At 39.3% G+C, this 11,996-nt stretch overlaps 1 protein-coding gene across 1 annotated transcript; it reads right to left on the bottom strand.

Annotated features, from left to right (window-relative positions):
- Positions 1-512: 512 nt before the first annotated feature.
- On the bottom strand, positions 513-2,504 carry FANCF (FA complementation group F). The gene has a single exon (XM_005492060.4). It carries the CDS (start codon positions 2,377-2,379, stop codon positions 1,195-1,197), a length of 1,185 nt encoding a protein of 394 aa, XP_005492117.2. The 5' UTR covers positions 2,380-2,504; the 3' UTR covers positions 513-1,194.
- Between the last annotated feature and the right edge of the window lie 9,492 nt (positions 2,505-11,996).

Here is an 11,996-nt window from a genome sequence, read left to right as displayed (position 1 = left end):
CTACTCTAATTTACTTCAATGCAGTTTATACATTTAATAGCCTGTTTGCTTTCTTTAAGCTGATAAGCGTAAGTGAAGAATCTTTTAGCCCCTCCTACAAAGCTTTTGCAACAAAAGAAAGATGTCTCAATTGATCCTGAAACTGTAGGAATATGGTCTACAGGAACTCTGACAGGTCCTCCACACAAAAGATTAATGAGAAACTCTTTTGGCAGTAGTTCCATACATTTGCCTCATCTTCCTTGACTATTCTCTTTTTACAGTGCTCATTTTTGGTAATACTTTACAGAGCTGAATACACACATTACTTCTGCATTACAGTACTCATTCCAATGAAAGTGGAAAGGTAGAAACTACCCTGTTCAAGTTTTCCTAACAGAAACAGATAAGACATTAAATAACACAGGGGGGAAATATTATATATACTGTATATATTACATATTTTACACATAAAATTATTCAAGATTTTGTTAAAATATATAGACATATTTTTATGTATATAATACATATTATATATACATGTAATAAAAAAGTTTGCTGTTCACTCACTTGTCTGCTTCACAAAGCAATGAACGGAAATGGGAAGAAAACCCCACAGAACATCCTACATTTAACCTCACTTTTCTTAGGAAATACCTGGATATTATCAAATAATATAGCAACTAATAAAGACCTTTATTTTAGAACTTTTCAAGAAGCTTTCCAGTTGGCCTCCTCTCACTTTCTTCACTGACCCTAGGTCTAAGTCATGTGCAAGAGCTGTGGAAGCATTGACATGGCGTGGCCACCAGAGCAGACAGCCCAATGAAGGCAATCACTACTAAAAGAACCCTGAATTTGTGTTTTTCACATTTGAACCTCCACCCTCCCTTTGAACTTTTGGTCAGCCTCCAACATTTAGAAAAATTAACACCATGACCATATCAGAATTGTCATATTTTTGAACACAAAACTACTCCATATGAAGCAGAACGGATTTTCTTCATTTTATTAGGTAATTAACCAGCAAGTACTAGAAAGGAAGACATTTTCTGTGTTGACCAGAAATGACAGCACAACCACAAGAAAACACCAGGCCTCACTGAAAGACTTCAGAACCAGATGCAGTCAGAATCATTGTGATCAGCAGTCACAGTAACATTTGGTTTTCAACGAAGTGAGGAGTAGCTGCCTGGCCTTTCACACCAAATAAAGTTAACCAGATTTACTTGATTTTTTAAGTTTCTTTGTTGCTTTTGTGTCCATGCATAAGTAGCCTATTTCCATCAGTAAGTCAGTCCACACACTTAGGCCACGGACTCGGAAGTCTCCATCTTGTGTCCTCAGGAGTTCCAGGGCAGCTTGGGTCTGTTCTTTGAGCGGCGTGGATCCCTCAGAGAGGCAGATGAAGCGCTCCCTCAATTCCTCCCAGGACAATTCAGCTTTCTCAAGGCAACTTTTGACCCATTGTCCCTGCAAGGGGTCATAGTGCAAGTGCCTTCCCCAGCCGGTTAAGAGGTCCAGATAAGCTCTGCATAACTGGGAGTAGTGACCAGCCAGGAAGGCGAGATGGGAACATGGGATGCAAAGGCAGAAGGCAGAAAATCGTTCCTGGTTGCCCAGCAGCCAGGAAAGCAGGAGCCCGGCGGTGCATTCCTTTCCGGCAGCACTCTCTTGGAACCCGCCTGGGCTGCTGCCCCCATCCCCATCCCCATCCCCGGCCTGCTCAGCGCCATGGCCCTGCTTGAGCAGAGCCAGCGCCGCCGCCACCACCCCGAAGGCGCGGGGCTGGGGCAGCAGCTCCAGAGCCCCGCACAACCAGCGCAGCTGCCCCTCCTGAGCCCCGCAGAGCCGCCCCTCGGCCTCCCCAGCCTGCTGCCCCTCCTGAGCCCCGCACAGCCGCCCCGCGGCCTCCCCAGCCTCCTGCCGCAGCCGGCTCAGCAGCAGCCGCGCCTCCGCCTGCAGCTGCGGCTCGGGCCCGGGGCCGCGGCGGGGCAAGGCCAGCAGGCGGGCAGCGGCCTTGCGGCGGGCCAGCAGCCCCAGCCCGCGGGGGTCGGAGGCAGGCCCCGCGGCGGGAGGCGGCAGCAGGCTGCGGAGCAGGCGGCGGCAGGCGGCGGGCGGCAGAGCGCGGTTCTCCAGCAGCGCCAGCCCCAGCAGCTGCGGGCAGCGGCCCAGCGCGGGGAAGCCGAGCAGAGGGCACGGCTGGGAGCGGCGCAGCCGCCGCCCGAGGGCCTCCCGGAGCTGGGGACGGGCACGGAACCGGTCATGGAGGTGCTGGAAATAGCGGGCCCACTCCAGAGCCCTGTCCAGCGTGAGGCAGTCCCAGTCCCGCACCAGCGCGGAGCGGGACACGGCCAGGAGCGCGGGCAGCTGCTCCACCTGCCCCAGTACGGCCTCCATGGAGCAGGCTTGGCGCTGCCGGTTTGAGCGCGGGGCCGAGCCCGGCCCGGGGGCCGGCGTGTGCAGCTCGATTGGCCGGGCGGGGTGTCAGTCGGTGCGGATCGCTGCTGGCAGCGGAGCCGTCACTCGACTTCCGGCCGATCACCCAACCCGGAGCGGGAAATTGAATTAAAATGATAAAAACCGACCGCGACTTTTTTTTCTTTCTTTCTTTCCTTTTTTTTTTTTTTTTTTTTTTTTTTTTTTTTTTTTTAAGCAGATCATTTTGCTCTATGCCCTTCGCCATCTTCGTTGCCCTCCTCCTAAAGCTACTCTGCAGTAGCTTTATTTCTTTCTTATATCGTGTCGCCCAAACCACACACAGGATGCGAGGTGAGGGCACAGCAGAGCAGAGCAGGACAATCACTAACCCTAACCCTGTTTGTGCTGAGAGGCACAGAACGAGATGTGCCACGGTATTCCTGTATTCCTGACCATCCCCTGTGGGGTACCAGTTGTAGGTTTCTCTGGGTCTGCATTGAAGGCACTTGAAACAGCAATTCGTGTGAGGCAGACTGTTAGTATTGGGGAAAGGGCTAGGAAAGGCAAAGTTCATGTTAAGAGATACGGTAAGAACACAGAGATGGGGCAGGTAGAATGGTGAGTGGATTTTCAGGTAGCATTGTGTGCACTGTGCTTTCCTGCTTGATTACTTTTTTAAAAAGGACCCCAAAGTTTATTTTTAGGCTTCACACAGGTCTTTGGTTGCTTGATATCAACCTGCTTCCTCTACTAATGATGCTTGTAGGAGTCTCTCATACTGTTTCATGGTGTGTTTGGATGTGTATTTCATGTTCTGTAAACTACAGAGTGTCTATTTTTACCTAACAAGAAGTGAAACTCACAATGAGTGAAACTCACAATGATACCTTAAAGAAAATCATACAGAAGAATGATCACTTCATTACACAGTCTGAAAAAAATAACCTTTGTTATGTATTATTTAAACACAAAGAAGGAAATAGAAGAGAGAACAGCCTATCTTAAATGCTAGGCCAGAGCACAGATTTACAATCACACCATATTGGACCGTTCAGATGTCTGCTGTATTCTTCTGAGTAGATGTGATAGTATGAACAGGGGTGGCCAGTGTTTCTTGTGTTGTAGCTTTTGTTTCTGTTTTGTTGTTCTATTTGTTCTATTCCCCAATAGAGTCTATTGTGTAATTTTTTATTTAATCTCTAAAATGAGCATTAAAATAAGTGTTTTGAGGGTATTCATCTATGATTGTGCTAAGCTATAGTAAATGTTCCTCCATTACAGCTTTTGATTGATAACATACATGGCAAAGAAGGTTGATGAGGAAGTAAGAGATGTGTCTGCTAGATACAAAAATCTGGGAAGTCACTTTCCCAGCTCCCTGAAAACAAGCTCACTTTTCAGTGAAGCACTCCAAAGCAGTTTCACAAGCCTTGCATTTAACATGAATTACTGTGCTGTTTTATCTAAGCTGAGAAGTCAAGTAAAAGATTCTTAGGAAGTTTTATGGAACTAGTGAGTTTCTTCACTCTGCTTATGGAGCCAGTAAAATTCACCCTGGCAGGAAATATCAGTTTTGAAGCAAAATTGGTCAAGGTAGCCAGAAGTCTGGATTTCATTGCTATATTTTCCTTCCTCTCAGAAGTCATGCTGGCTATAAAATGGTTATACTATATCTCCTGAACAGAAATGTTGGACATGGTTTACTCATTCCAACTGGCATTATAAAACCCCAAAATGATCTTTCCTTAGATAAGGGGGTGTTATTCTAAATTATAAAAATTAATACATTGAGAGAGGGATGTATAATCACCTTCTATATCTCTGCCACTAATATTCACTTTCTAACTGTAAGGAGATTTGTTTTGCTGCCTCAGATTGTGTGTCAGGCACAAGTTTGCCATACTTATTATCTCTCATGTAGTGAAGACTTTAAGCTTGTGAACCATTCTTGTAGAATTTCTTTCTATTTCTGCAACAAACTCTGTGGAAATCTGAGGTTATTAGTTAAGCCACTACCTGGCAGACTGTATCACCCCTTCCATATCTTCTGTTGAGTACTTGGTACTTAGATTTATTTTTTTGTGTCAATGTAATCTCTCAGTATAAAAAAAAAAAAATTATATAATATATATATAATTATATATATAATAATATATATTATATAATATATATATAAATGTTAAAATATTAAAATATATATTAAAATATATTAAATTAATATATATAATTATAGATATTAGTTTATGTATAATATACATAACATGTCACTGAGACAGCCTAAACCTCACTCTAATTTACCTATGTCTACCTATACCAAAGGCAATTTTTTTTTGTATAAAAAGGCAGATTTTGCTGTCTAGCTCTATTTCTCATTTTGATACTATGAGTCAGAACCATACTAGCAAAACTACTAAATTAGGAGCATAGCTTTTCAGTATCATAAACATAAATGTAGTTGGGTGGCAAATGAAGTCACCTTTTTCTATGTGAATAATCAATTAGAAGTGAAGTTAGTACAGACATTCTAAGTTCCCTTGCACCACATGAGCCTTGTTAAATGATCATGTATGCACTCCAAAACCAGTTGCAGTTGCTATGTGTGTATTAGCTGCTGTCACTGTCATATTTTCCAAAAAATCCCCTTGCCCAGGATTCTTCTCCTGGGAAGCCTCAGAGAAAAAGGAAAACCAATATTATCTCATTTTTCTGTCCTGTGTTTTGCTGCTTTGGAACGTGGCGGGTGATTGTTTATCCAAGATGTGAATTGTTTTAACTTAATGACCAATCACCATCCAGCTGTGTTGGGACTCAGACGAGTCAGTCACAAATTTCTAATTGCTATCTAGTTAAGCTTTCTGTCTGTATCCTTTCTGTATTCTTTCGTATAGTATTCTTTTATATAATATAATATCATAAAATAATAAATTAGCTTTCTGAGAACATGGAGTCAGAGTCTCAATTCCTCCTTCATCCTGGGGACCCAGCAAATGCCACCAGCTACAAGTAGTTTTGCCTGAGGTTGTTTGAGTTAATATATTTTTAACTTCTATTTGCTGTGGGATAGGAGCATCAGTCACGTTGCTCAGCTGATGAATAGTAAAGTATTGAGCTGTGTGCTTTGGTCACTTGCCCTTGTGATGCCATTTAGAGGGATTTAATTTGCTGCCTGTTGTGGTGGTGGGCTTGGTGGGTCAGAGCATGCCAAGAACACTCTTATCTACTTATCTCAAGGACTTTTCTTATAGGATCAGGTGCACAAATTCATCCATTCTTCCAGCTTGACCCCAAGCCTGCTTTTTGGGTACCTGTTAAGAATTGTCTTAAAGAGCTGTCTGTTTTAGAGATCATCTTATCAGAGTCTTCTGAAAATAATATTCCATAAAACTTGAGTCATAAAGGCTGGTTATGGCTAAAGGTTTGGAGTTTTCATATATAATAATTTAATACTTGTATAAAGCGAAGCATACTCAGACTAAGCTTAGTCTAGCATCACAGGTTCATTATTGAATGTCAAAGTCTCTGTAAGAGTACTGGAAGAAAAAAAAAGAATGTTTAAGAATAGCAACTGAAGATTATTTCCTACCTGTAGATTCTGCATGTTTCCATGACACTGAAGTTGCTGTCATGCACAAGACTTCAGGGAGATCTCATAAACACACTTTCACGTCATATTTGGTTATTTCATTTGCATAAAAAGATATATAAAACTGTATGCAAGACAACTATGTATAGAGCTATTTATATGTATGTCCAGGTTTTATTAACAGAAATCATTTGGATTATTCACTTTCATTGCCTTAATATCCTGAAAACATCTCAAAATTGTCATATACCACTCCTTTGCTGCTCTATACAATGTCCTTACAATTAATATGTCTGTGAGCTGCACTAAAACACATGTATGCACATGCTGGGTAGACATTTCTTTTTTTGAGTGTTAAGGCTTTTACGTATCTGTTGTTTCCATTTTCATGTCTCCAAAGCTTTTATGTGAATTTTTCCAGCACATTTCTCATTATTCTCTCAACTTTTGCTCTACTGAATGGCTGCAGCTTCCAGACATATAACCTGAAAAGTCCTGGGAGAATTTACATAAAGACAATAAAACCAAGGAAATGGAAACCACAGAATGTATACGTAATTTTTTTTCAGTCTTTGCTGAGAAACTCATTGGTTAATGTTTACAAACGAATCTGATTTTCCATTTTAACATCCTTTTCACTGTGAGGCAAATGTGGGAGAATGGGATGGTAAGAAACATTCTTGAAGCGAGGAGGAGCTTATATGTGAATCTCATTAAGCTTAAAAGATTTTACTTTTCTCCATCCTAGCATATCAAGAAGAATATCTCATTGAAAAAATCATATAAATGTGTGAATCATGCAAATGTTAATGCAAAGCTTTGAAGGGATTTTTCTCCCTCTTTAAGAAAATTGTAAGGGGTTTTTTTTATTTGTTGGTTTATTTATGTAAACACATACAAAGGAATATTGGATTCTGTTATCCACACTCATATTGTCCTCTAAAAGCAGATCATTAAAACTCATACAGCCACTTCTAGGATCAATAGTTCAGTAAAACAATTTTGGTTTCTATTGAGAGCTGCTTGGTCATAGCAAGTTGTGTACCTGTCTCAAAAATGCCTCTAGCCGTTAAAGTTTTTTTCCCTAACTCCAGAGTTTTTAACATAATGGTGTTCTTTAAGAAGTTTTTTTCCCCACTTTTTTACTGAAAACAAAGGTAGTTAATTAGTAAAAAGGCCTGGAATTCAAAATGTTTTGGTGTTGTGGTTTCTCTAGCAGTTGGGTTGCTGTATTTCATGTCAAATGCAGATTATTTTGGCTTACTTGACCCCTGGTCTATTGCACTCAAGGGTATGTGTAATGGCAAAGATTGGAGCTTTTGTTCATCCCAAAAACATGACAATATAGGTGACATGTGTAGCACAAAATGCTGGTTCATAACTGCTCTTGAAATGTTGCTATTGCCTTCCCCAATTACCAGAGTTCCCTTGTGCTTGCAGGAAAGAATAACCATGGGCTAAAAAAGGGCAGCAGAGATGAGATCTAGCACAAAGGATATGTGCAGAAAACTGAGAGCCAGCAAAAGAGAATTCTTGTGCAGTTTGTACCTGTGGATGGGGTAATGGGTGAAGATGAACTGCTAGAACTAAAGGAAAAGTCTAAAAGAAAAGTCTGATTTAGTAAAGGGTTTTTTTTCTGTTGTTTTGGGGGGTTTTGTGGTTTTTTTGGTATAAAAAAGTAGCAGTATTAAACCTGGAAATAATAAAATTAATATTAATTCCATTTGTTATAACAAAAAGAGAAAAAACACTACTCTTAGTAGAAACTACTGTTGAAAGTATCATCATATCTCTTGGTATTTTTATTTTGAGAAAAATATATTGGTAACTCCATCAAGGAATAATTACTCTCTCAGAAATGTGCTTGTATTCTGTGCAGAGAAATAATTACATGAAACAATGAAAAATTATTGTGTCTGATTTTCTCTCTGTGAAATGCTGATGCTCATCAGCATTTGAAAGAGTGTGAAGTTCTGTTAACTGACAACTCACAACCCTTGGGGGCTGGAATTGGTTCTCTCGCTCTTTGTAGAAAGAATTGGATCTAATAATTCTTAGAAAATGGACAATATGGATCAAATCTTCCAGACACAACTTGCTGATGATGAACTGCTCTAAACCACCTCGGGGATTTAGGCACCTTGCCACAAGAGCAAGTCAATGGGAACCAGATGCATGAGGGCCTTGAGAGCCCTTGAACATTTCTGCATTAAGAGAGATGATTGTGTCCAAGTTGGGGATCCTCATTCATGCAGGGAAGCATCCTGTGCATCTGGCAGCAGTCAGGATTTGTATGGGAAACCCAACAGTTTGTAACCTGGGTGTAGCTTGCCTAATACTGCAGTGCATAGGTGCTATGAGCTATAGTACAGAAGTGATTTATCCAAGGAAATAGTCCAGAACATTTCCATAGCAGTAATCTGAGTGATTCTTTAATCTCAGAATGCAGTTTGGTTCTATTTGCCTTGGTCTTTGCTATCAAAACAGTGATTTCATTACAAATGAGAGGTTGGAATTTTCTACTAAATGAAATTATGAAATAAAATTACTCGGGCTAAGACCAAAATGTTCATTTACATAAAATCAGTATGGTTTATCTATTCTATTTAAAGGACTTGGGAAGGAAAAAAAGATCATGTCAATCCCTGTCCTGTTGATAAAATTGAGATCCATGTCCTGGTTCAAAACTACCATTTCTCTTGCTGGTGTGCAGAGAACCAGAGAAAACATGGAACTGGGAATGTAGAGACTGCCTGCTAGGATGCAGTGGTTCCTCAGGGAATAGGCTGATATTCACAACAGAAAATGTTTATTTCTCCTTTTGCTTACCATATATTCGGGGTGTTTTGTTTATTTTTCTGGATTTCTAATAGCATTTTGTTCTTCCCAGTTTCCAAATCTTTGCTTTTACAGTTTTTGAAATCATTCCCATGGGAAAACTTTACGATGTGTGTAGTTAGGCTTCATAGCAAGTATGTAAAGTTCAAATTTTATATAAAAATTATTGTTTCTAGGTAATTTGTGCTGTGAGTAGATGCCTTTTGCCTGACTTGCTGCTGTAGCCAATGCATCAGTGTCTCAGGTAACTTGAATTAACCAAAACTTGGGAAGTACTGACAAAGATATTGATGCAAAATAACAATATGGGTCTTACTTAATTTTTAATATTTTATTTTACATGTGGTTTGCATTACTAAATTGCAAATGGTAACTTCAGTCCTGTTCCAAGCATGTCTCAGTTATTATATTAATGGACATAAACACACATTTAATCCTCAAGGTTTGGTCATGGATTTCCCACTAAATTTGTCTCCAAAGTCATTCAGCAGCCCAGTTATTAAAAGCTCACTGAACATACCCAGTGAGTTGTAACTGGTCTGCCACATTCAGCAAAATTAGTGGCATTGTACCATATCCCAGGGGAGGATAACTGGGAGACTCTTTCACCTTTTATTTTTAAAAATATTTTTTCTTTGAACCCGACGCCAGACTCTCTTTCTCAAAAATTTATGTGTTGTGGGTCTGGCATTCTTTGTACCTGCTAAGGAGTGCAATTCTTTGTACTTTCACAGAAGTCCAGCCTCTTGGTTTACTTCACTTTTGAATTCATTCACATTTGAATTTAATTCATTTTTTAATTTGTTATGACCTGCCCTAGAAGACAAGGGCAGCCCAGGTTTGTGTCAATAAATCCCTTGGGGTGGATTAGAGTGAAACGAGTGAAACCACCCTGAATGATCAGGTTTATATATATATATTTGTGTGTGTGTGTAGGGTTTATTTTAGAACAATTTGAAAGGAGGTGTGTAGCTGTATTGGCTATTATTGTCTATTGTAATATAGCAATATAAAGATAACACTTCAAAACTTATACAGGAAAAAAAGGAAAGTGTAAGATAAGAAAGATACATAGTCACTACCCATGGATCAAGGAAGAAGGCAACCTATTTATTATTAGGTTAACAATCTAGTTTTTATTATTGGAGTAATAAGAATTAAAGTAAGCCTAAGAACATTATAATTTTTATCTCTGTAGCAGAGTCATATTACCAGTTATGCCATGGTAGAACACTGCATCATTTTGTTTACCATACATTTCTTCTACAGATGAATATTTCACATCCATAGCTGTGAAGGTGGAACTAGAGGTCCTGATGATGGATTTAGACCCTAGTGTGTTTATCAAGATTGCAGTATTTCAGATTCCTATTTTTCCTGTTGTTGTTGCTGTATGAAACCTGAGGGCCACAAATGCACAGTACCATATTTGGTAGCCAATTCCATATGGAATTACTAGTCTGAAATCTCAGACTGTCATATCATTCAGATAACCATTCTAAATATTTAGTCTCAGTTGTTTGGTCTATTTGGTTCCTATTTCTTTTCACTTGTCAAACCTACAATTTTTTGTGCAAGTACTTTTTTTTTACTAATAATTTGTTGAATTATTTATTTAATTAATTTGTGGGCTCTTTGCATGGAATTGTGGCCGATGAAGAAATAGAAATGTCCTAAATTTAAAGATCACACATAATAAGTTTTAATACTGGAATTATGACTCTCAAATAAGACTCTGATCTTATTTGTAAGTATGGCTATAATGTTCACAAAGTTAAAAAAAATAGCTTTCTGTCTCTTCTCATTGTTGTTTTGGGCCATTTGATTTTGAAGTTCCTCTGCAATTTGATATTACTAAATGTTTCTCAATGCATTTCAGCAACATATGTCATTAATGTGGGGAGCTGGGTAACCAGTCCCATCATTGTTTGTAATTCAGCCTATCACAGGCAGCAGGAAAGCAGAAAAGTTTCAGCCAGCCTCAATTAGAAAAACATGCCCAAGGCATTTGGCTATAGCATAAAAAGCAACGCATCAGGCTGTCCCAAGAGGAAAACTAAATGTGTACACTGTTGAACAAAACCAACTCCTTATTTTGATATTGATATGGTTAAAAGAATAAAGAATCATTCCCATGAAGGGAATCATTTCCATGAAGGAAAGGATAAACTGGCAAAGGATGATCTGTGGATTGCAGGTGCTGAAGTTACACCCTAAAAATAGAAACATTAGTCTTTTGTCAGCAATTAGCTATTCCCTTATCACCTTTCAGATGGTAACACTGTGAACTGGGAATTCTCTCCTGAAGGAAAAGTGTCCTTACATGAAGTACAAAGTCATAGAGATGATTCTGCTATTGATCAACCTCTTCACAACATGAATGCTTGTAAAAAAGGTAATACACTAAAAAGTAATATTTTTAATTTGTTGACTCTTCAGTCTGTGACATCAAAATGTTTAATATTGCCTCAAAACCCTCATGGGATACACTTGATAATCATGTTATAGATTATAACTCTGAAGCATCTGGAAGATTAAATAACTTTCCCTTAATAACTGAAATACTTTGAGATCACACACAGATTTCTTGTTTTGGTATGACAGCAAGTGATAACCAGAGCCAGGATTATTCCCAAACCCCCTTATTTCCCTTATCTATTAGCATTTTACCAGATTTGTGGCTTGCAGGATAAGGAAGAAGGAAAGACAGAGAAGAGAAATAAGTGCAGGGTGTTTCTATAAATCAACTCAATAAATCAAGGCTATCTCTATACAATTTTTGGTGTCCACTGGCATCAGACTACTTTATCAGATTATGTGTTATGAATGTCTATTTTAAAATAATATATAGATAATAATAAATGTCTTTTTAAAAATTAAATAAAATGTGGTTTAGCAAAACTGATAGAACAGATATATTTGCAGAGGTGGGAAAAGAAACTGAATCTCCCAACCCCACAAGACAGGAATAACTTATGAAATGAGCTGGCATTCACCCTGTTTCACTTGGCAGCACAGTATGGTGCAGAGGGAATGGTGTTCTTTCCATTAGGAATGCCTTGATGATGACACTGGAACAGAAGAATGAAAAGGAATGCTGGACCTGAAGCATTCCTTAAGGTATAGGACTGGCTGCTGGAACTGTGAGTTGGAAAAAAGGTCCTGGAAAAAAATA

The sequence above is a fragment of the Zonotrichia albicollis genome, chromosome 6, assembly GCF_047830755.1.
Source record: "Zonotrichia albicollis isolate bZonAlb1 chromosome 6, bZonAlb1.hap1, whole genome shotgun sequence".
NCBI classification, from domain to species: Eukaryota; Metazoa; Chordata; class Aves; order Passeriformes; family Passerellidae; genus Zonotrichia; species Zonotrichia albicollis.
Note: the sequence above shows the minus strand (reverse complement) of the source record. Positions and strands in the feature narration are given on the sequence as shown.